The 26391-nt window shown below is 42.3% G+C and overlaps 1 protein-coding gene across 1 annotated transcript in view; it reads right to left on the bottom strand.

The window, feature by feature from the left end:
* The window catches only part of LOC142056796 (pinopsin-like), a 109289-nt gene extending 87488 nt beyond the window's left edge, over window positions 1-21801 (bottom strand). Inside the window, exons 1-2 of the mRNA XM_075092247.1 lie at window positions 21593-21801; window positions 15823-16600 (exon numbers count right to left, since the gene is read on the bottom strand). Of these exons, the coding sequence (XP_074948348.1) occupies window positions 15823-16174 (352 nt within the window). The 5' untranslated portion in view covers window positions 16175-16600; window positions 21593-21801. The remainder of the gene's footprint in view (window positions 1-15822; window positions 16601-21592) is intronic.
* Between the last annotated feature and the right edge of the window lie 4590 nt (window positions 21802-26391).

Raw genomic sequence — 26391 nt, forward strand, 5'->3', positions numbered from 1 at the left:
GCCAGGGAGCTGAACTTCCACTACAGTACGCCTAGCTAACTTCCCTCCTATGAGCCTCTGCTTTTTCACTGAATGCATCAGCTCATTTTTAATAGTAAAGGTATATTCCCAGAGATTTTAAAATTATTCTGTAATCTGCTTTTTTTGGCAGCTACCATTCCCAGAGATGGAACACACCACAGATATTTACTCTTCTGAGTCAAGTTTCTGTCATAAGGTCAAATTGGTTTTTATAATAACTAGCTATTAACAGGTCAATACCCAGTCATATCTGATAATATGAATGCAGTGTCAAAAGATGTAGACCACTCTTTACACTGTTCTTGGGCCAAGAATTTCTTCTGCAGTTGTACAACCAAACAACCTCACGTGCTATGGAGGTGGGATGAAAGACTCCTATCTCTATCCAAGATGACTTTGCTGGCTAAAGGACGTGCAGAGAGCAGAAGTGCTATTCTCCATTCCTTAATCCCTCAGAAGGGACTCAGAAGAGGAGAACTTTTGCTACATCCATTAAGAAATGGTTTGTAACTGATGCAGGCAGAAATCCTTTGTGGTACATTTTATCCAACCAACAATTTTAACCTACAATACTGGATAGATTGGTGGAAATTGCGCTAGAGAATATAGCAGTGGATGTATAAGGACGTATGACTTATTGGGAGAAGCCAGCATGGCTACCACGAGGGAAGCCATCCCTTGCTAATTCATTAGAGGTCCTTTGCAGTGCTCTGCAGACAGGAATGATACATTCGATAAAGCTTACTTGGATTTCCAAACAGCTTTGACTAGCCCAAAGGCTCTAAAGAATAGTAAGCTCCTTTGCACTAACAGAGATCTTCACGTGGATAAATAATTGATTAGAGGCAGGAAATCAAGAACAGGAGAAAATAATTCATTTTCACAGTGGAAACCGTGGTCAACAAAATCCCCTATGGATCTGTGCTAGGCCCTGGGTTATTCATCATATTAATAAATGATCTGGAAAAGATGGTAAAGAGTGAAGTTTGGTGATTATACTACGCTGAATAACTCAAAATCAACAAAAACTGACTATGAAGTGCTGCAGAACAACCGCATGAGACTCAGTCACTGAGCAGATGAAATGCAATACTGATGTAAACTGCCATATGTAGAGAAAAACAGTCCTAGCTTTAAATACACAGCGATTGTTTCTGACTTACTGCTCTGCAAAGAGAGTTATGATAGATAGCTTTATGAAAACCACTTCTACTAAGCAGCAATGCTCAGCAGCATTTAGAAAAGCAAACATCAGGGCTTATTAGAAAAGGAAAACAGACAAAAGAGGAGCAAATGTGAAAAGGTGGATGGGGGAAGATTATTTAGTTTCCCGTAATACAAGAACTGTGCTTTAAATGAAATCATCAGGTAGCAGAATCAGAATTAACAAACAGGGGAAGCTACTTTTCTTTGCATAGTACACAACTAATAAGTAGAATTCATTGATATATTATATTGTGCATACCAAAATTTTGCAGGGCTCCTAAGAGCAAGTGGCCAGGGAGGTAACTCCAGGAAGACCTCTTAGACTCAAAAATACCTCTTCGGGGATGAAGTCCCTATGCCATAATCAGAGGCTGCTGGGACTATGTACTGGGAAACAATTATTGGATGCTGAAAGTTAAACTAACTTTAAGTTTAGTATTCTAGAAGCATAGCTGGGCAACGTATTTTTGAATGGCAAATACTTAGTACATATATACACAACCCTTTGCAAGGCGCAACTATTATTTAGTTATTGAAATGATAAGAAGAAACAATTACAGCACAGTAAGAGGTCATTACCTGCTTGTATCTACTATTAATATTTCTTTCCCAAAGGCCTGAGTGCCCCCAACCCCACAAAAGATATTAACACTTGTAAAACTCCCACTCATTCTTATCCTCAAATTCCTTGTTAAACGCCCTTTGATGTACTGACCAATAGAGAAAAACTGTTACACAGAGCAAACCAGATGGTGGTATGTCTACTGCTCTTATCACAAAGAATATTAAGCTATGGCTTTGTCTTGCCTCATAACCTGCTTTCTACCCATTAGAAAAAGCTTGTTTAAATCCTGACTGGCGTATTTTTCTGGCAGCCTTTCATCCTACTTCTCTGATACAGCCTTTGCCTCTCACAAGGATATTAAATAGAAATACACTTTCAGTTTTAAGAAGTACACACGGTAAAGCAATCCTCAACATCCTCACGCAGCCGTCGCTGGACCTCGGCCCACTTGCGCTGCCACTTGCTCTTTCTCTGAAAATTGAGCAGACCAAAAAGAGAGCAAAATTTGGCAGTTTGGATATATTAAGGCAAACTGCTGGGATTTTTTTCAGAGAATTCTATGGAGAAGAGCTGCTTTGTGCAATATAGTCAGTGTACAGAACATATACATAATACACACACACATACCAGGTAGATACTCCACCCGTTCATTAAGGGCCAGAATTTGTAACTCCTCATCCCTAAGATATCACTTCCTACCCTGGAACTGTTTCTAATTAACTCCTGCTGAACTCACACTGAGGCAGACGGCTCAGCCGCAGGGATGGCCATCAGCCCGCCCCGTGGTGCTCGCTCTGCCGCCGGAGGGGAAGGCAGCGCTCCCAACCACCACGCAAGATCCCCGCTCCAGGTTACTCTGCCTTGTGCTGCCTGCTGCGCAGTGCACTAGCAGCTTGCATAATTTCATTCGGGTGATTAAATGTGTCAGTGTAAAGAGGTCCCCTGGTAACTTCATAAACAGCCTGAACACAGAACAGAAATTACCCACAAACTGTAAATCTGGCGAACAATAATGCTTCAGCGTGCATGTGCACCTAAGAATTAAGCCTAATGCAGACCCAACCGTATTCATCCATGGTGTGTTCTAAAATTTTCATAAGGAGAATTTGAAGGGGATTATCTAAATTTTTGTAAAATTCATACCATTTCTCAGGTCAAAGCAAATCTTGCCAGATGTTAGTGTGCTATTTCAGTACTATCTCAGAGGTCTGTACTAGGCTCGGACAACACAGATATCAAGCAATAAAACTCCACATATGTGAATTAACTAATGGCTTTGAATCTTAGAAATTGGTCATCCTAATCTAAGCAAAGTTTTACACTGCTGTTGATTTTTAAAGATGACCAAACTATTCCTTATTAAAAATTTTCAGAATCAAGTCTGCCTTTTCCTCCCCCTTTTTTCTAATAGTTAGTTGGCCCTGAACATATTTCTATTGTTATAAGCTTCTACAAAAATAATTCAGCTTAAAACAGTTTCCATCTATTGACTTGTCTGAAGCCTGCTCACTTTGATCCCTTCTTCCCATTGTCATTTACCATTTCTGCTCTGGATTGCATTAGCAAAACCAATAGAAAGAATAAACCAATATGGGGGAAAAAAAGAAATGGAATAGAAAATATAATTTAAAAAACCCACTAGAAAATTAGCACACAGTGAATGTCTGCCTTTAATGAAACACTTTCGAATATGTTGAAAGATTTACAGCTTACCCCAGTAAGTCACTAGCCTTCTGCATTGTGGCTGCTTTACTTTCACAAGGAACATTAAAAGCTCCTATCTAGCCACAGAATGAGATTGTACTTCCAACATACTAGCATCTGTCTGTGAAATGGGTTTAAGAACCCAAAAGCAGGAGAAGTAATGTAATTCTGCCGCAATTTGGGAAAAAATTGTTAGCCAAAATTGCCCACAGCCTTGTGCCTGATGCTGATAGCTGGTGTGAGAAACATTCAGCCAAAGGACATGAAGTCTGGCACTCTTATAACACAGCAGTTTTCAAGATGGTGCCCAGGTGACCTTCATTAGAGGCCTTACCGTCCAGACCACCAAGAGATGAAAAGGGAGTCGGGCACCCCCAGAGAACCTGAGGCTTCACCCTTGTACGGGGTGAACACTCACTCATCTGTCACCTCTGATCCCCACTGGGCCAGTATGGCATGGGGTGGGGAGAGAGGGGTAACCGGGTCCCAAACCACTCAGGAATCAAAGCACATGGACACTTCATAAAAAAAGTAATTGTGGGATGTCAGAGGGAGGAAGCAGCTACCTGGAGTGGTGCTTCCTTGCATTTGCTGTCTGTGGACATCAAATCTTCATCCTGCCTGTATCAGTTGTGGGAAAATTTACAGCAGCCAGAGGTTATTTTGATTTAGTACTAAAAAAACCCCAAACAAACCACAACAAAACCAAACCCACAAACCTTCCAGTAATAGAAGGCATTTGGATTATTTAAGTAGTGAACATGTCAGCTGTGAAATCAACCAAAACAATAAGAGGTCTGCGAATCAACAGCAGCTGTAGTTTATTAACTTATTAGACATTTACTGAAACTCTGGTTCCAGAAACAGTTTCTCAGCTGTTGATACATAGAAAACTACAAGTGTAAACAGGATAGCTCCAGCTTTCAAAGAAACTTATTTTTCCATGTCAGCATACTTCTAGCAAACTATGGCAAATTATTTTCTCATCTTAATAGATATTTCTAAACAGAAAAGTGGCGGACACACTAACAGGAAAAAAAAAAAAAGCCACCACCACCAACAGAAGCCCAAAAAACACAAACCAAAAACTCTCTAGTGATTCCTTTAAGTGTGAAGTATTGGCCATGCCTGAGAAAAAGGGGAAAAAACTAAATTGATAGTTAGTACCTATTATTGTCTGAATATTTGGCACTATGCCACTGGTCCTGTGTTCCTTTTATCACTGAAAAGCCTGTAAGTATTCATTTGCTGACTGGACTGGAAGGTGTAGCATTCTGTTTAAATGTTTCCTAAAAAGAAATGGACATAGCAAATGAATGTCATCAGTTAAGAAAAAGTCACTAGGTATATATCTTGGATTTAAATAGCCAGAGATAATATAATCTCTCTGGTATACTTCAGGGACTACAAGGGAAGTTTAACAGTTTTCAAAAAAATAATCAAATTCTGTTCGGGTGTGTCAGCATGCAGATGGTCTTAAGAGTTACTAGAGATTAATAAACACAAAGTTAAATAAAATGTTATTAATAGCCTTTCACAAGTAAAGTCCATTGCACCTAATATACTTACTTGGACTGAATATTGCTTATTTACTGGGCTCTAGTTTATTTCATTTTACCCACTGACAGACCAGAAAGCCAGCTACATTTTAATAACACACTTCTTCACATGTGTGTGGCCTGACTACCAGGACAGCTGCTTTCTGCTTTTTCCTAAAGTAATAGAAAACCAACATCAGGCATAGCATTGCCTGGGTTAATGCCGTGACCCAGGATTAGGGAAAAGGGCCTGCAAATAGGAATGATTAAACCTAACTCTGACAGAAATGCTGTTCCATCATCTCAAACACAGCTTACAGCCACGACCTTTCACACTGAATTCACCGTCAGGATAATTTTGCAAGAAATCTGATGTGGTCTTTGCCTTTAAGCTCCTATTCCAGGCCTCGATGTAAAGTAATGTTATTTGTGTACTTCCTTGCGTAAAGTCCTTAGTGCTCTACAACACGTGGCCATAACATAGAGCAATGTCCCAGAACCAGAAGTGTGCAACTGAACTGCGAGCACGGCTGCTCAATAAGGAAGTAGCGGACATTGGCAGAAATTTGTAGTCGCTTGCACATGCACAGAAACAGACGTCACATTTTTTTACAAGGACAGCTGACAACTATGCACAAAAATTGCCAAATAAGTTATCGAATTCCTTACAAAATTCTTCTGTCCTTCCGTCCTTCTTTCCAAGGACATGTATACAAGCTGCTGCCCATCCTTCACTGTTGGTATCTCTGCATGGATTTTGCTGTTTTCTTTTAGCCAGGCATTAGGAAAATAGACTTTACATTATGGTACAACAAATAGAGCAGAAAATGTTAAGGATGGCATCCAGGGGAAAAGATGATGACCTAACCTACATCTGGCTGCTGGTCCATGCCGAGAGCACCCAGGGATCAGTGACCTGTTCAGAGCACACTCCAGCTCCTCTTTGAGCCATGTGACTGAATTTCCACTGTGCTGAAAGCTGGGAGGGGTGAGGAAGAGAGAAGTGGGGCAGTTCTGGTGCACCCCACAGTCCTGCTGCAGCATGGCGTGGTGACGGGGCTGAGCTGGGGCTGCTCAGAACAGGGGAGGGAGGAGAAACCACGCCTGGTAAAACAGACACCGACCGCGCACTGCACGATCTGACCTAACACTGTTAGCATCAACACCCATGGTCTGCAACAGCTTAAAAACACAGCCAAATTAAATGAGACCTGAGGCAATGATCTGCTGTAACAACGGCAAAACCTTCTCTTATCCTAAACCAGTGTTAAACCACCTACCGGAATAAAGTCTCTCATTTCAGGAATAATGTTCAAAGCACCATATCAGGTCTGCCCTTTCCACTTTCTCTGCATGATATGATTCCTTCTTTACTAGGTTTTCCAAAACTTTTGCCCAGGCTGACTCCCTGCTTCAAGCGCTTACATTGCACGCAAAAGTTGTGTTCTACAAATTATCTGTAGGGGGAGCAGGCAGCATTTTCCATACATGATGAATGTGGGTTCTCAAACTCTGAAAGAGGACTTGAGCGTCTCTTCATGGAAACACAACAGATGTCTTCCAAATACACACTCTTGGACAACTATTCCAAGTGATTTCAACATTGTACTGTGTTTAATGCCTACAGGAACTAGAAATAAACTAAGAAATAAACGCAACATCCAGGAAAAGGGCACTGAAGTGGGGAGAGAATTACAAGCAAAAGTAAGAAAATGACTGAAAGACAAAAGGAGCAATAAGCACCCTATTTGTGAGGATCATCTCATGACTCCAGAGGGGTACAGAGCAAATACCTACCCCTGACCTTGGGATCCTTTTATAGCTGGTGGAGATAACGGGGCACTTGTAGGGCACAGCTTATATCACGCTGAAGAGAACATCTCAAATACGTCAGACAATTTGTATGCTAGCAGTACAAATTTGTTTTTCTATTGATTATAAAAGAAGCCTGGGGGATTGGAAAATGTCTGGTTTTAGTCAGATGATTCCCATCTATCTCTAAGGGGTTCAGCATTTAATTTTTCCATGTAAATATGTCCCTCAGAAGTGTATTTAATAATGTAACACTGCCTCATTGATTAATTATTTAAACAAAAAGAATAGCAGGCTAACTTCAGTTTCCCTAAAGAGGGGATGCCAAAGAGAAATTCAGATTACATATCTCCTGAATAAGCACTTTTGTGTTTCCATATACTATACAATCTAATGCATAACAGGTGCTTGAAATTAAGCTGAAAGATTCAAGACAAACCATCAGTTTTAACACCCTATTAAAATATGTAAAGCCCTCTAGGTAGTGACAAGGACTTGGGGAGTGGGTTTCATTGCAGAAATGATCATACCAGCACATCCAACAGGGGAGTAAATCAGGCCAAACAGTGCAGTGACAAATGTTCCTTAGCTGTGAAACAGAAGAGCAATCACCTCAAGTGTATGTATACAAATGCACGCAGCCTAGGAAACAAACAGGAGGAACTGGAGCTCCGTGCCCCCTCAGAAGGGTATGACATCATAGGAGTAACTGAAACATGGTGGGACAACTCAGATAACTGGGTTGATCGCAATGGATGGTTATAGGCTCTTTCGTAAGGACGGGCAGGGTAGAAGAGGGGGAGGAGTCACACTCTACATTAATGAAAACCTCAAATGTATCGAAGTCAACTATGGTGATTGTGACTGCTCTATTGAATGCCTCTGGGTTAAAGTCAAAGGGGTCACCTCCAAGCAGGACCTCACAGTGGGCATCTGCTACCAACCTCCTAACCACAACGACAATGCTGATGAAGTGATACTTGGGGCACTAAAGCAAGCTTCTGCCCAACAGAACCTGGTCCTTATGGGTGACTTCAGCTACCCAGACATCTGCTGGAAGAACAATACGGTAGCTCGCATGTCATCCACCAAGTTCCTGGAATGCGTAGAGGACTGCTTCCTCACACAAATGTCAGATATGCCAACCAGGAATGAGGCACTGCTGGACTTGCTATTCACAATCCGAGAAAACCTGCTCTCTAATATCTCAGTTAGTGATAGCCTTGGCTGCAGTGATCACAATAGTGTGGAGTTCGGAATCCTGCTGGGCATGCTGAAGGTCAGTTCTAAGACAAGGGTTCTGGATTTTAGAAGAGCAAACTTCAGCTCACTAAAGACTCAGTTGGGAGGGATCCCGCGGGTCGCTTCCATGGAAGACAAAGGAGCTAGTGAGTGCTGGGAATTCCTCAATAACTTTCTCTTGGAAGCACAAAACCAGTTTATCCCCTATAAAGGAAAGGGAACTAAACGGAGGAAGAGGTCCCCTTGGCTCAACCACAAACTCCTGGGTCTACTCAAATGCAAAAAAGAAGCATACCAGAGATGGAGGAGTGGAGGATTATCCATCGAGAACTACAAGGGCATTGCCAGAGTGTGCAGAGATGCAGTTAGAAAAACAAAGCTTGAATTGAAACTGGTCATAGATGTCAAAAATAACAAGAGAGGTTTCTTCAGGTATGTCAACCACAAGCAGAAAAAGAAGGAAAACACAGGCCCACTGTTAAACAGAAAAGGAGACTCAATCACCAACGATGCAGAAAAGGCAGAGGTCCTCAACACCTTCTTCACCTCTGCCTTTACCAACACAGTTGACATGGGGCAGGCAGTGGACACTGTCTAACTGGACATCTCCCAGTCCTTTGATGACGTCCCCCATGGCCTCCTCCTGGAGAAATTAATGCATTATGGCCTAGACAAGTGGTCTGTGCAGTGGGTGGGGAATTGGCTGATGGGCCGCACCCAGAGGGTGGTGGTAAATAGCTCTTCTTCAAAGAGGCGACCTGTCACAAGTGGGGTCTCCCAGGGATCGATATTGGGCCAAATGTTACTCAGCATCTTTATAAGTGATCTGGATAACAGGATCAAGAGTAGCCTGATGAAGTTTGCTCATGACACCAAATTGAGTGGGGAAGTAGACACTCCAGAAGGGAGAGCTGCTCTGCAGGGGGACCTGGATAGACTGGAAGAGTGGGCCAGCAAGAACCTTATGGAGCTCAACAAGGACAAGTGTAAGATCATGCACCTGGGAAAACATAATCCAGGAGTGCAGCACAGGCTGGGATCCACCTGGCTGGGGAGCAGCTCTGTGGAAAGGGACCTGGGGGTCCTGGTGGACAGGAAGCTCAACATGAGCGAAGTGTGTGCTGCTGCAGCCAAGAAGGCCAACAGGATGCTGGGTTGCATTAAAAAGGGCATCGCCAGCAGAGAGAAAGAAGTCATTATCCCACTCTACTCAGCGCTTGTCAGGCCACACCTGGAGTACTGTGTACAGTTCTGGTCCCCGCTATACAAAAAGGATGTGGCCAGGCCGGAAGGGGTCCAGAGAAGGGCCGCCAAGATGATCAGAGGACTGGGAAGCCTGCCATATGAGGATAGGCTGAGACTACTGGGTTTGTTCAGCCTTGAGAAAAGGAGGCTCAGAGCAGATCTCATCCCCATGTACCAGTACTTAAGGGGCAGCTACAAAGAAGATGGAGACTCCTGTTTTACAAGGAGTCACATGGAGAGGACAAGGAGGAATGGACACAAGTTGCTCTTGGGGAGATTCCGACTGGACACCAGAGGGAAATTTTTCACAGTGAGGACAATCAACCATTGGAATAATCTCCCCAGGGAAGTGGTTGACTCGGCCATGTTAGACACCTTCAAGAGTCGTCTGGACAGGGTGCTGGGCCATCTTGCCTAGATGGTGCTCTTCCTAGAAAGGTTGAACTGGATGATCCCCAAGGTCCCTTCCAACCTGTGGTTCTGTGAACACTTCTCCTTTTTTAGATACAGAAACGTAAGCACCTTTGACCTATTCCCGTTAGTCAGACCCCTTTCCCCTCCATTCGTCTTTGAACCAGCAGAGTGTTTCTGATACTGAGAACAACTACCTAGGAAAGCTTGCAGAGGTCATGTTGACTGCAGGCATAATAGAGTCTACGCACTTCAGGGAACATTTCTGGGGCCTTATGCAGAACTACATTTTCCTAAACATAACTGAGTACTTGTGCTTGCTATCAGATTTATTTATAGAAAATCCCATCCCAAGCCCACTGGAAAAGGAGCTATCCATGTTCAGGGGGCAGGTGAGGAGTTGCTAAGAGTTGTTTTACACTGGGAGGTGAGTACTTGCTGTACCAGGGCTCAGAAAACTTCAGGCATGAGCTCTTGCCAGATCAAGCCAAGGGAGATCATGTCTTTACTCCAGGAAATAAATGTATCATCTCACAGAAGAGCCATTCATTTCACCTGAGTTCTTACTGCATCTCGTAAGCAGAGCGTTTCCTGTATGTTAGAAGTCTGTACTCTATGTACCTTAGTTTAGTGCAGTGATTCTAAACCACAGCATATAAAATGAAGGTAAAAGATTAAGAAGAAAATTATTTGTTTAAGGTCACAAGGCAGCTGAACTTTAAAACAAAATCATGAGCAGCTCCATTTCTCATTTAGTGTATTCTCTGGTAGTTCACAAGGGAATAAATCAATAACTGCTTTAATGTGACTGAAAGATTATCTACCCATGTAGCTGAGTACTATGGGGTTTCTAAAAGGATTAGTTTTTAAATCCTCATTTAGATAGGACCTTGGTTTACCAGTGGACATACAGATACATATACATGCCTTACTTCAGTCAGAACAGGTTTAAGAATGTAGCCCTATCCTGTGCCCGGGACTGACAGGATGCTGTTCGGGAAGACATGGCCTTGAATCACACAACTTTCACATGGCATAGGCATCTCTGTGTCCTCTTGCATACTGATGCTCACTTACACAACACTAATCTGAATTAATTTTTTAAAATGAAATATTGGAGTCAACTTCTCAGGCAAACTGCCAGGAATATGAACTACCAGGAAGGTTGAGGAAGAGAAAACAACCAGCAGACATCTTGAAAACAGGAGATAAGAGTTCAACACTCACAAAAATATCCTTGCTAGTGATGTGCCTTGAAGTTTTTCTAGCATTAGACTCTAGTGTTGGATATCCTGAGCCAGAGAAAGCGTCATCTTTCCTATATATATTAATCTATTTAATAATTTATCCTGATATGGCATAAAGAAGCAATTCTGAAAATGAACTCCCGAAGTCATCTGAGCCTGAATTCTGCCTGTCCTACATGTCTGGGAAGTGTACATTAGTGCAAGTATCTTGGGAAAAGATGAAATGTTTCTGAAAGTTTCATCTGCCTAGAGATTTGAAGTGTTTAATAAAGCACTGGAGAGATAATGTGTGAGACAGTTCAAGCCGCATGAAAAACTTCATCTTAAGACAGCACATCACTTTGTGTATATATAGTAACACACCCTTGTAGAGACCAAGTAATGTATTTTTCCTAAATTAAAATCTAATGCTTAATCATTTCATGATATATTTAACAGGTCTTATTTCAGCTTGCTTGCAAATCTTACTCAGAGTTCAGCTGGGAAAATGCGTCCTGTCCCTGTGTCCCTTTCCATGTTTGCTTAAATGTATAACCATGAGCTTGTCAAACCGTGGCTAAGTGGTGGGTAATGGGAGAAAATTTAGCAAACTCATCCATTTCCCCAACCCAGGGACATGTGCAGTTTCCACTGCAGCGACTTACTTGACAAAGCTGCAAACATGCACAAGCAGCAGGGTAAAATCATTTATGCTGGGAACTGCCCATGCTGTTCCTCCTTAATGCTCCCCTAAATGAAGCCCCAACAGCTTTTACGCTTCCATAGCAGGTCTCATGATATTTAATGTTCTCCCTAAAATCCCCATTACACGCTTATTGATCAGCATCTGCACATCCCATTAGCTTCTAAAACTTCTACTTTCTGTGAACGGTTTTAAATCACAAAGCGACGTGTGGAAAGCAGCAAGTAAGTAAACCAGACACCTATTCTTTGCCCATATTTTTTTCCACTGTGCACATGTCAACCCCCTGGTGCTGGTTCTTGGGTCGTGGTTTTTAAGTGCCTGGGGTAGGCAATGGACTGCCCAGTAAAGAACTTACAGCTCGATTCCACAGTAAGTGACATCAATGTACACTGCACTGTCCATATTGCTGGGAGGAGAATCAGACCTGCTTTCCAGATCACCTCCCAGGGCAACAGTTATGTGATTTTAATAACAGTAAGACACTTCAGAGAAAAAAAGAGCGATCTCTCACCATGCATTTACATTTGAAACAAATCTCAGCTTCCTACTGGTTCAGGTTTCATCCAGGCCACAGACCTGGGGGATAACACCTTCACTCTCAATTTGGTTTTAAACAGGGAGAAAGAGGCTTTCACAGCATCACAAAATGAAGTGGGATGGGAAAAAAAAGTAACCACTAAAACACAGTCCTTCTCAGAAGCCTTTAAGAATTAATTCTATTTAAAAATATTTTAACAGTTTGAAGTTGGCTTAGGTGTGTTTTACACATCAGCAAATACGCACCAAGCCGTGAAGATTAATTGCCCACTTAACATTTCTTCATGATTTAGGAAAATACTGCGGTTTGAAAAAAAAAATAATAGTACATACATTCATTTGGTACTTGAGAGTGCAATCCTACTAAAGCCAGTGAACTCACTGTAACATCATCCGAAACCCTGGCCGTATACTGGTGTTTATCCTAGTAGGATAGGATCTAGCCCATGAGAAAAAAGGGAACAGATAAGAATATTGAAATGTTTATTCTTACAAAGCTTGATGCTGAACTTCAGTTCTTAATTACCTTTCCCACTGCACATGTCTATCCTGGACCCCAAGCATTAGGACCATTCCTCTTAGCCTTGATGGGTCAAAATCAGAGAGGAGGCACAAAGGAGGTTAACCTGATTTTTAGCAAATAAAAAGTATATCTTTTTTATTAAGACTAGCTAAGAGATTGTAAGAAAATGTAGATATCAGAAAGAAACACTCTCCTTGCAGCCTATACAGTTCTGCCATTTCTGTGTTCTTACATGCTCCTTTTACGCCATAGCCTCATATAGTATTTTGTAGTCTTTGTGGCTTTTGCATTTATGTTTATAAATCTAATCAGCTTTGCCACTCACAAGGTAGTGACAGTGATCAGGCCAAAGGCTATGATCTATACCGGACTAATTAGGTGTCAAAAACTCCTCTTGCTGACAAAAAGCTTCCTTACGCTCAGTAACGATGCTGTACCAATCAGTGAGGTCTTAACCCACCAGCTTATGACACAGAATATACTTGATTTTCTGCCTCTTGAGTTTCTGAATCGCTTTGATAAGTTTTATACATTTTTTCCGAAGTGCACAGAAGACAAGGAAAACAATCCTACAATGAATGAAATGCTATTTGTTTTTCCTTTTAGCAATAATACCTGCAAGTCTCAATAAAAAAGCTCACAACCAGCTCATGTCGCTCTCCAATTGCTGTAAAAAAATTTAACCATTCCATTCAGTGGATCCCTGTTCAGTCTGTGATGCTTACAGCACACACTGAATGCAAACAACAAAAAAATTTTATACCTAAGCATTTTGTTTTCAAGTGCTACAAAGACCTGGAAAAGCCATCAACACATTGAACACCTAGAGTAGCTCTTTTTTAGCACACTTTGGAGTATAAAAATTCAAAAAACCCTGATGAATACTGGTATTTATCGGCAGATATAATCTGTCCATAGAGACATATAAATGTTAGGCAACCTGCTACTATTATTTGCTTTTACTCATGTTATTTTCCAGTGAACACTTTTTAATTATAACTCTACAAGCAAACTTCTTTGGTGTGCCCTTTATACACACTAGTGAAAGAAAAAATGTCATGAGTGCTGCAGGACTTCGATAAAAGAATTGCAAGAGAATTTTTTTCAACGCTGTCACAGAAGTTTCCATGTGCGCGGGTCAATAACTACCTGCATTTAGGCTCCCTCAGCTGCCCAGGACACCCTGCTGACAGCACCAACACCGCTCAGAGGAGCTGAGGTCACCTTTGGCATTCTGGGGTTCGGGTTTTTGTTTGCTTGCTTTTTCCCTGAAGATCTAATCCATTTTAAGAATTACACCAGAAACTCTCACATGAACACAGGTATCACAATAGAACAGAAATGTGCACTTTTGCCATCTGATTTATACAGAAGGTCAGGCTTAGAAGAATTATTCCATAAGCAAGTCACCCCTGGAGAAACGTATCCATTTCCTGGTTTAATTCCAGAGTTACTGGGGTGGTAACACACAGGTATCCTGACAGAAGCCAGCAGGCTCGAAGGGCACCTTCAGCATACTTTTTTTCTAATGCCTTAAACATCTACCTTTTTTCCCCTCCCTTCCAACCTTATTCTTCCATCGGATCCCTAAATAATAAAAAGGAGGCTAAAGCAAAGGACAGAGAAAAACCAGACCTAACCTCTTTCTCCCTGAGAAGATTAATCACTGAAAAATTGGAATTGATGAAATTGTCAAAAATGGAAATGAAACGTGGAAGGAGAGGACATGTTGTTCTGCTCTGCACAGACCAAATCAAAAACAGCCCACCAAAACAAGTCAAGGTCTTGTTGGTAATGGGGTCTATTTTTGGATGGCCAAAGTCAGCGCTTTTATGTTATACAACACTGTTAACTCCTGAGAGCTCTCTTCGGGCAAAGCAGCAGTTTCGCAGGGGAAGCTGCCAGGCTGAGTTAACTGTCATCAGTGGAGCACACGTTTGAGGAAGGGAAGGGTACCACAGACCACACCATCGGAAACAGCGAGAGCTTGTAATTCAGGTAGAAAACATGGGTTTGGATCCACAGCCTGACTCTACATCAAGGGCTGCGGGAGCACTTCTTGGGCAAAGTGCCTGCATGAGACGCACTACAGCTCCAGGGTGGGAGAAGAGCCAGGGGTGCACTCGATCCTGTCCTGGTGGCCTGGAGGCACCAAAGCAAGAGGGAACTGTGCCAGATCCCCCACTTTGGGTGAGATAAAGATCACGTCTAGATGTGCACCCGCAGGCCAGCTTATGCTTTGGTGGACCTTTTTTGGAAGATAGGCATAAATGCAGAAGGGATCACTGCTTGGTGATGTGATTCTTAAAGCGATGGGCCACCTTGGAGGGATGAAGGCTGCCCTTTGACTGTGCATTTCCCGTTATCTTTTTTTAATTATTAAAACAATTTTCAGTTAAACACTTAAATCTAGCAGTGCAAAAGCTGGTTGCAGGAAAAGTTTTGTCTGGCCAGGATAAGAACACTGAACACTGTTTTACCGCGGCTTTGATGTACACTTGACTCTTTCCGACAAATCTATTCCTGTGACTTAATTTGCTATTGAATCTGCAAGCATGTAATTTTAAAATAAAGCTTTTTCTTTGGGGGAGAACAAAAAGCATCTAACGATGCAAACTGTCTTTATCTGGGCCATGAGGGAATTCATAGTATAAACTGATAGATAATTACAAATGGTAAATGGCATACTTTCAGAAGGATTTGTTTATGACAGAAGCAGCACTGAGGGGCCGGTAGCTTGGCTTTGGCACAGATTTTCATGAAAAAGAGGGGAACTATTGTATATGTTCTTACACTTAGTCAAACTCTTTCCAGTGACTTGCCTCTTTCTAGATGCCATTTTTAGCTCTTAAAAACAAGTAATCCAGAAAAAAGGGGTATGTTAGGAAATACTAATATGTGCTACTCTTTCATAAAGTCTTCTGTTAAAATGTTTTAAACTATGCGTTTCACTTGCGTTTGACCATAACAAGGCAATCAAAGCATCCTTCTGTTTACCACACAGCAGCAGTGAGCTCACTGATCAAGTTTCTTTATGCACCAGTGTTAAAAAGAGTAAGATAAGAGAATTACCACTGAACCCTTACCAAAGCAGGAGTTGACAAAGCCATACCACCTACAGCCATGCTCCCCTCCAATCCATTTGCCACGGATGTTAGATGCAAAACTGAGGGTAGTGCCTGAGATGCACACTAACATGTCGCTGATACTGATGTTCAGGAGGATCATGTTGACTGGGTTGCGGAGGGTTCTAAACTTGCAGAAGAGGATGAGGACAATCAAGTTATTCAAGAAACCAAAAAACAAGATAAATCCAAGAAAAACAGCCACTACTGTGTGCCCATTTCGTGAGAGTCCAGCCCTTGGCTCAACAAGATCTGTAGGTGCACCAAAGCTCAGGTTGTATGTCCAAGTGTGGTTCATCTCAGCCTTTGACATGAATCAGTGAGGGCAGAGACACCAGGTGCCCTGCGCTGACATTCTCCAGTGGTTCTCCAGAAGCATCTCTCCATCACAGGTCAAATCATCTCAGGAGTCTTGCGATCTTCACTCAGCTAAGATACTTCTTAGATGGTTAAGCGTGTGTGAAATACTGTATTGCAGCGCAGGAGTATTTTCCTGCACTGTGCCTTTCCAGTGGTCAGCTCTGCAACCTAACTCCGGGGCAGCAGACCCAAGCAAACAATCACCTCGAATTCATCTCTGTTATTTAAACCCAGGATTATGTTAGATGATCTTTTTTGAGGCTTAGAATGGAAGGTATCTTAAAAAGGTGCTTGAGCATGGTCTCTTTCTTCAGAACAAATGGACAGCCCTTCTACCAAAGGGCAGTTACTGTTGTTTCTTCTGACAGTGGGTGTCCTCCTGAAAATAGAGAAGAAAACGAGGGGTAAAATCAAAACAACCTTTTCCATACCAAGATGAAAAATTAGGTACAGAATTTACTAACAGTTCCTCCCTTTTTGAACCATAACAAATATTTCTCAGTCTTTTCACCTTCCTCTTTGATTTTCAACAGAAAAATCAGTCTGTTGATGTTTCTTTGGCTGTTCCAGTTTTTCCCTAGCTCGCAGTTTAGCATGGAGAAAGCTATTTGCACCTTTCTAGCAAGGTTGCTCAGGTGAGAAAATGCATGGTAAGACATATCTTTTGCAACAGCTTCCCAGAGGAAGAACTGAATCTTCCTCTACAGTAAGTCAATCCACACCAAGTGAAGCTTCAGTCTTGGCTAGAAGTTAATTAAAACAATGAAAGTTTTAGGAGGAGGAGAAAGTATTTCTTTATCCAGAAAGACTAATTTCAAGCACAATCCCTGAAGCTCTCATGCTTACAAAGGCTGGCAGAGCTGTGATATCAATTTCACTTCTACCACATTTACCAGTGGACAGATGTTCTCCATTATTTATAAAGCAGCCAGACACCCAAAGCTTCACATCTCTCTCCCACCACAGACATGAATTTGTATACCCACATGCAGTGAATACACTCTGTACGTGTATGTTGCGAAGCAAGAGCAGAGTGCTTAATGTGGATGTGTAACTGCTTAGCCAGCCTTCTGCATGGTTGCAGGCAAATTCTGCACAGACATTTCTATAAAAACAGAAGTGGATATATATAATGTGTGTATGTAGCAATTTCCACTCCTTGGTGCAAAATGCATGATACCCATAGCTTGCTATGAAAACTTTTCTTTCGCGAGCCCTGTGCTCCTAGAATAATTACACACATTTTAAAATGGAGCATTGTCTATATCGCTCCTAACCACTGCTTTTTGGAAATTGTCTTGTAGGAAAAGATGTGTTAACCAACTGGAAAAATGAGAGTTCAGTGTTTACTGAAGATGCAGAGGTTGTTTGGTTTTTTTTCTTCTATCATACCTTTACGTCATAGTCAGCTTTTATAGCATGTATTTCTTCTTACTATTTCCCCACTTTCAAAAACTCACTGTGCTAAACATGACTCATTAGTGCAGTGATTTTGAACTCTAATGTATACGGTCTGTCCTTACTTTCTCTTCTGACAAGTAAATTACGTACACTTTGCAGACCTTCTACTGTTTGGTCATTGACAATCTGAAATGCGGATGCTTTCTGCTTTTTTTCCCCATTTAGGAGGTACCTGGCAATTTAGACTGGAAAAGTCTCAGGTAACGTATCTAAGAGAAAGAACATTTTAAATCCTCTTTCTACCATTTTGGAAAAAAAATATTCCCTGTCCAATTCTGGTTGCAGGTTACAGAAGGAAATTAGCTGGAACTAACCATCAGTATACTTTAAACTGACTCATAATTGTATTTAAAGGAACCGAGTTAAAGTTTAGCGGAACAAAACACAAATGAAATAACAACCGATTATGACACTGAGCATTTCTCAGTCACTAATTGTATGACTGAAAAGGCAAATGGCTGCACTTTTTTTTGGTAGGAAAAAAAGCATGGTGGCATTGTGCCGAAGGAGAGCTTCAGCAGGAAGAATTCACAGGAAAACAAGATGTACAGTGAAATAATCTCAATAAGTAATCATTTGTAGATTTTTTCTTTTTTAATTCTGCCTGCACCCTAGCTCCTACCAAACTAATTTATCCTTTTTTAATCACTTTGAAGACAGTTTTGTCTAATCTGTTTGTGTGTGAGTGTTTATTGAGGAATGCAACTCAGGTCGGTTCTATCTGCTCCTCTCTTCTGCAAAGCATATCGCAGAATCTGTCTTCAAAATCTGAAGAGGCTTAAGTCTGATTTACATGCAGATTAATTTCAGTTACAGATGCAATTTTTTTTTTCCAAGCTGAACTGGTTACACCTAGATAATCTGTAGCAAAGATTATAGCATGTCATCATAAATGTTTCTATGGGGGAATTAACTTCACCGGAATAACCACAGGAAAAGGGTCTGAATAATATTAGTGTTCAGCATCACAGCCTTGGTGTTAGACAAAGCCAAAGGTTATAATCCCATTAGAAAATATGACTAACTTTATATATGTATCTCTATTAAACTCAAAATATAAACAATAAAATGTAGATCTTTTATATGCAGCCACATACATCCTGCGTTCTTAAAGACATATTAAGGGTTCATATTTACTGTGCTTGTAAAAGGACTTTGACTCCCTGGATGGGATTCAGCTGACTAAATTTTAGCAGCGTGACACCAGGTATGCAGGCACAGCCCAGTGCCCAGGTCGTTTCTGCACTGACCGCAACCCGTCCGCCTTCAGCAGGCTGAGTTCTGCCCTGGTGCGCCGGGGAAGGATGCCTTAATAACGCCCAGGCGAGAGGAGCAGGCCCTGGCAATTCAGCGTAAGGTACATTTTAAAAAGATAGTGCACGTGCTGTGAAGGTCAAGCCATGCGGCCACCTGAAATCGAAAGATGACAAAAAGGACACACAAAGATGTGCTTCGAAAAGTTTGGGGTGAGCTTATGGGATTTTGCAGAGGAAAACATCTCAAGATCTGGGCTGTGTAGGAGTATCTTATTAGTAGCTCATGTATAAAGTGCTAAGGTTTTTGGATGGAAGACCTTTGGATGAAGTACAAGCCAAATTCAGATTTCAATAAACTTCTACACTCCCATACAAATCCCTTGACGAATGGCTCTAATTCTTACCTAGTGTTAGCATTTCACTGATAATGAACATTATTGATGGAAAACGCTTGAAGATGGCCTTGTGTGCTCAAAGGTTCACTTGATTTTTTTCCTCCAGACAGACAGTTTGGTTTGACAGAGGCAACTTTGCCACTCTGACAACCCTTACAGGTGGCACTCTGTGCTCCCCAAGCCTCCACGATCAAACAGGACATCCTGAACCCTCCCAGTTTCTAGCAAACTCAGGAGCTTACAGGCCTGAACTCTTATCTAATTCTGACAATTCTTCTTCTGAAAAAAATGTTTAAAACCCCTCAAAAACCTACAATTGCATTCAAAACAACTAAATAAGTATTCAGTTTGTCTCCTTGAATTAGTCTGAGTTGATGTGGAATGAAAAACACACCCAAAGTGATACAAAACATATGGCCAGGTGAAACAAGCCAAAAGTTCATTTAGTGTCACCAGTTATTAAATGCTTCACCTGTTAACCGGTTCTGACAGTGGTAACCTAAAGATACAGCAAAACAGACACCCATCACTGCTTGCACTTTTCTCTGAAGCAGTCTGTTGGAAGAAAAGGTTTCAAAAGACGTTATGTCAGCTTCTGGGAACACAGGCATTAATACTGAGAGTCCGAGGCTTCTTTTTGCACTTGCCACCACGCATTAGTTTGAGCAGTATCCTACACCAGTGAAGCTGGTCTTTCTTTCTCACTTTGCTCCAAAATAAGTACTAACTTATTGAAGACGATAGCTTGAAGGGTTTAGGATTGCTTTGGGTTTCTTCTTAAATGGAGTCATTCATTATTTCCAATTGGCAGATTCTTTACCGTCTTCCCTTGCAAAGTTGTGCAACATGCCAAAGATGATGATTAATTCACTTCAAATATTTAACAGCTGATAAAATTGCACAAAATAAATAAAATCAAACTTCAAAATCATTTTGCTAAAAAACTTTACAGTACTCATAACATTACACTTACATTATTCTCTCACGATATAGAGGAGCTATAAAAAACTCTTGAATTTGCACACAGCCTTAATCAGCCTGTTGTTGAGTTCATGTTAAAATACATTTTTAAATGGTGAATTTTCTTCATTTATGAACCTAGGTTTCTACTGAAAAGTTAAAATCTAAAAATATTCAGAACATTTCAAAGACATTCCCAGCTGAAAGTTTATGGAGGGCTCAATTTTTTGACCTGATGCCAGAATTATGGCAGGAATGCTATATTTTAAAGTTTTTATACACTGAACCTTGTTGTCCAGATCAGAAAGCAACCACAACCAGACGTATCACCTGAAATATTTTTTTTCAAACGCAGTTGAAAGAAGGGGGACTGAGTGGGACTTTGCAACGCTGCAGACGAAATTATTGGGCTATTTTTTCCTGTGCCCTAAGTCACACTGCAAGATGTCAGGAGATGCAGAGGTAGGTCTTTAGAAGTAATCTAGAAGACAGAGAGGAGGCTGCAGACATTTAGGTATCTCCCAGCTCACAAAACTGTGGGAGAACCTCTTGCATGCAGACTTACTGCCTTACTTTTAGGAATTTGCATTCATGAAAAAGACAAAGACAAAACCAAGAACAACGTAAGTGGAGATACATGCGATAAAGTCCACCACCAAGAAGCCACGCTATTGGAGGGAAAATTCTAACTGCATGGTAAAAGAGCGTGAGAAAACCCTGAACCATTGCTTTTGAAATAAAAGCTACTTTTAGATAGTATCTTAAAACTTCAGGCAACCCCTCCTACGCGTGAAGAGGGATTTTTTTGCACAGAAATGTCTATACTAGCGGTAAATGAGACGGAGCCATCCCTGAGCTGCGCGAAGCGATGGGAAGCGTCCCTTCAGAGACACCGAGCCGGGACGGCTGCAGCAGAGGGACGGGGAGCCCCTTCCGAGCACCCCGGCTCTGCCCGAGCTTTTAAACCCTGCATCAAGCAAAAGCCTCTTCAGCCAATCTCAGGTGTATGATTTCTCCTTCGCAAACTTTTTTACACTCATTGGGGGCGGGGGAGGGCACGGAAAACTGGAAGAAAAACCCACCTGCAGCCATCATCCGGGGAAAATAGCCACCCGAGTAGGTCCCCGGCAAAGCCATCCCGAGCGGGGACGCGCAGGAGCCCCGGTTTCGGCACCCGGGGGCTGCCCCCGCACCCCCACACCCACCCCGGCAGGCACGGCCGGGCTCCGCCGCCCCGCGGGGACCCCGCCTGCCCCCCCACCGCGGATCCCCCGCGCCCGCGGAGCCCCGGTTACTTGCCGCGGGGTGGATGCGGTGGGTTCGCCCTCCCCGCCAGCTTCCTCCTCCTCCTCCTCCTCCCCTCCCTGCCGGGCTGAGAAGACATCCAACTTCGGGACGGCGGGGGAGAACAAAGAGATTTTTTTTTTTTTTTTCAAATAAATTTAAAAAAAAAATAAATAAAAGGAGTGCCGAGGCGCGGCTCGCACCGCTCCCGCCGGCGGGGTCCCCCCACAGCCCCCCCCGAGCCGCCGCGCCCCGCCCGCGCCGGGGCGGTGCTGCAGCCTGGGCCGCCCCCCCCCCCCCCCCCCCCCCCCCCCCAAGGAGGGGGTGGTCTGGAGGCACTCAGCGCCCCGCATTTGGGGAGCCCCTCCGGCTGCCCCCGTCCCTGCTGCAGGGCTGAGCCCCTCCTGCGCCCCCCGGTCATCTGCTTTGTCTGTATTTTCTACGTGCGTCTTTACATTTTAAGCATTTACAGATTGAACAAGCCCTGTGGTTACTGTGCGCCGAAATCTGTGTTTTCACAACTACATGTATCACAGCAATAGCATATGGCTTGAAAACTATTCAGTACTGTGTCTTTCTGTTACTACTACCACCACCTACTACTACTCTTTCAGATTTCTACTGCTCTGGTCTTTCTACAGGAGAAAAAAAGCCCATGGGGAATGAATTGATGGTTCAAAACACTAGAGGAAAAATACTCTGGAGTATACCTTGCTCTGTTGAACAGCTCAATACTGGTTCTTGCTGAACTTCTTGAAAGAGTCCTTTAAATGTGTAGATCACAGTTGAAGCCTGAAAAGTGATCATCATAGTCATATGATGCCACCTCAGCTGGATTTAACCTTTTGTCTGATCGCACTTGTCAGCTTTTCACCTTCTCCAACTTAAAGACAGGCAAACTGATGCACCTGTCATTATAGAAAAACAGCCCAGCAGAAAAGGTGCTGTGGAGTCTCTTCATAAAAACTCTTCCCCAGTAGAAGCCTAAAGGCAGACCTCCTAGGTATTAGTTGTTGTGCTAAGAACAAGATTTTGTTCCAAAATTCAGCTTAAGTAAAACTATTTCATTCAATAAAGTAAGAATTTTCTGAAGAAATAAATCCGGAACACACCTAATACCGTCATATTCAGAAAATACGTGACAACACAGTTTTTCTGATTAGACCTCCACTGTAAACTAAGAACTGCTTCTCCCCAAATACAAAAACAAAACCAAAAATAATCTGCTAGCATCACATTCAGAGAGAGAGCAGGAGTGTACCTCCTTTAGAGATGCCTAACTTAAAATAAAAATATAAAGGCTCATTTTTCACTGTCACTAATAAAATGTGTACCTCTGAAATTCTCCGTTATGGCAGCTAGTTACAAAACCAACCAGGGTTACCAAATGCACATACTTCTAATAATTTTTCATCAGCATGAAATTGTGCTTCTATAGGTGTTAAATTGTACTTCATTACCTGGTGCGCTGTCAGATGAAACTGCTTACTAAAGATAGCTGGGTTAAAAAATGGTTTGAAATTCATTTACCTGTTACGAACTTGGAAGTTTTCAAAAAGTGGGTTGTACCAGCAAAAAAACCTTGTCAACACAAACAAATCATCAGGCAGTTTACATACCTGATTCACCGAATCTCCTTTTGTTTTACAGATTATGATTCAGAATGGTTTGGCAGCACTGCTAATTGCCAGTGTCAGCAAAGAGCAGGCAGGCTGCCATGCCCTGGATGGTGTCCATTTGGGGTTGTAATTCTGAGGACCTGGTGATGCTTCAGAAATTAAACCGGGCATTTGATTTGAATTTCTGGATTTGTTTAACCAAAAAATAAAAGTTGCTAGGGAATTCCAGCATCTCCCATAACTTCCAGCTTACCTCCTGCTTCCAAACAACAGTTGTGAGTTTTAGTAAAGTCTCAAATATCATACAGAAGAAGGGACAGTAAATTAATCACGTGGGGAGCAATACTGAATACCGTTGCATTCCCCCCGTCCAGCGGTCAATAGCTGCACCTTTACCGTCCTTCAGAGCAATGCCCAAGAGCTCACCACCCCAGTTCCCTGGCTAAAGGAGCTGGAGATGCACAGCAAGGTGGAGAACTGGGTGTACACCAACATGTAAGCCAGGTAGACAGACGAGGGACGAGGATTCATGTGTGAAGTTGAGATTGTGTCCTTGTACTAGTTATATCCTGCTTTCAGAGCCTGCCCTTAAATTTGAAAGAACATAAGAGATCTTTATGTTACTTTCTTATGTTCCTGTGGGAACTGCTTTTAGTGTCCTCATTTAAAATCTCCCTAACTTTCCCATTGCTATTTGAGAAAGACCCAGTTAGTCCAGCTTAGCACTAGGGGTAACATCCATTCTGATGTTCTCAACAGAAAAAAAAGAGTTTCCTTACTGTTTCCCTGATTTTACTACAAACACTTCAAATCTGCATCAGTCGTCATAAATTCGTTGGCTTAACATATGATGGCCTAACACTAATGGCCTCAAGTTGCATCAGGGGAGGTTTAGTTTCGATGTTAGGAAAAATCCCTTTGCTGAAAGAGTGGTCAGGCACTGGAACAGGCTGCCCAGAGAGGTGGTGAGTCACCGTCCCTGGCGGTATCCAAAAAACCCATGTAGATGTGGCACTTCAGGGCATGGTTTAGCAGACATGGTGGCATTGGGTTGATGGTTGGACTTGATGATCCTAGGGGTCTTTTCCAGCCTTAATGATTCTATGATTCTATGATATTGCGTGGTTGCTTAGCTCAGTGACACATTGTGCAAAGATACTAGAGAGTGGTGGCACGTTGCATGGTTTTACCAAGTAGTGGTTTTGTTAACCGAGGAACCTTGTTGTTTTGCATGACAGTGATAACATAAGGAGAAACCATAGGGGAGGGGAGAGAAACCTTTCCCTTCCACCTGACCACAGCTGCAAACATTTATAATTCTTAAAATCCTTACTTCAAAGGTGTTTCGAGATGAATACTGGAAGCTAAACTGAAATATCCTCAGACTTATCTCAATACCTCATAGCCTACACCTTGAAACCCAACTAGTTGATTACTTATAAAAAATGGCAGCAGATAACATGCATTGGCCTCGATTCCATATTTAGATGTTTTGGATGGCAGGGATTTCAGTTTGTGAGTCTGGAGAGAGAACAGTTGATTTGAGTCCAAGATTGAAATTGCTCATAATCTTTTTATTCTGCACAAAGCACATGATGACAAGACTCTGAAAGCAGCTACTAAAATTTAGGGTTAGATATAAAAATTTAGTCATTCCTGTTTTGGAATTAAGAGATAGGCGTATATTGCATCATAATAAAATCACCATCAGAAGATTTTGAAATGCCTTCTGAACAGTGTGGGTGAATATTATTTTTTATAAACTAAAAGAGAATTTGCAAGTGAAACCCAATTGTCTCTACCTAGGAACAATATTTAGGTTCAGTTACCCACACAGAGGTATTTAATGTGTTTTGAGACACCCTTGAGAACCCTGTCCAGCCCTTTTCTGCTAAACCAGCCGAGTGTGTGTCTCCAAAAGGTGGTCTAATAAAAGACATTATCTGTATTTGGGACAAGAACTTCTGTGCATAAGGCTTATCTAATTTTTCCAAGTATACTATCTGGCCTAATAAAAGATGCTACCTCTGCCTAGAAACTTTGTCTTACCTGCCCTTTGACTGTCACAGGAAGAGCAACACAACCATTCAGTGGGCCAGTTCTTTCGGCTGGTGTCTTGTTTCAGGGGGGTAATTTTGCTTAGGCTTCTGCAAGGCTCTGAAATGCCTACATCAACTTCTTTCTCATTTTTGTACTTCATCTGAATTTCTAAATCGCAATCAGCAATTTAATTTACCTACAGATTCTAAAGATGCATCTAAGTTGTGAGACAGAGAAGCATTTCCCAGGGTCTGGACCTAGACAGCACATTCCAGCTGCTCCCTGACTCCACAGTGTGTGAACATTAGTTGTGGTCATGTCCCCTCTTCTTCCTCTAACCAGTCCCAGTGACCCCCCCTTGGGGTGACTGAGGGATGCTCCAACTTCAGGGGCACCACACAGCACATCTAGGCAGACAGCAGGACTAGAATTTTTCTCTTTCCAGCAGCTTGCTTTCTGAAGGTTATAGCAAATTAAACCATTCTTTCTGTAGCTTTGCAGTTTAATAAGCATTTGCTTCAGATCATTTTGAAGTTGCCAAAGAAGATCCTATGCCTTTTCTATTCACAAGTCATGCCCAGAGTCTTCTGCCATCAGCAGGTGAGGGGAAGACATCAGGAAAGCTTTCAGAAATCCAGGCACAAAGGTAAAAGTGCCCTCAGAAGGCATTAGACTTCAGGTAACACAAACATCTGTGCCTCACTTCGCTGTTGTAATGGGGGATATATGAGAAACATCTTTCTTTGCTGCAGTAAAGGGGAAACCAAAGCAGCAGAAGGAACTTCTTGTTCAAAAAGGCAGAGTGGGAACTATGGAGGAAGCTCAGATTGTTATTTAGGCTTTATCCAACGTCTCTTACTTTTATGCAAGGTGGGAGTTAGCTTACATTCTTGTTCCTTCTGAGGATGGTGTGTTTCTCTGACCTGCTGTCACTCAGAAACAACAGGGCTGACCAGAGCCAAACCACAGGTGGGAAAGCTGTATGGCCAGTCCCGAGTGTATGGCACAAGTTTCATCCTCCAAAGTGCTAGTGGCACCTTTTTCCCTCTTTTCCTTGGGCACTGAAGGAAGGGCACTGCATGTGTTGCTGATGCTGGTCCCAACTGCAAGAACAACATGAAGATGTTCAGCGCAGCTGCCAACTGAAGATAAAAT

Source organism: Phalacrocorax aristotelis, chromosome 1, assembly GCF_949628215.1.
Source record: "Phalacrocorax aristotelis chromosome 1, bGulAri2.1, whole genome shotgun sequence".
Classification (NCBI taxonomy): Eukaryota; Metazoa; Chordata; class Aves; order Suliformes; family Phalacrocoracidae; genus Phalacrocorax; species Phalacrocorax aristotelis.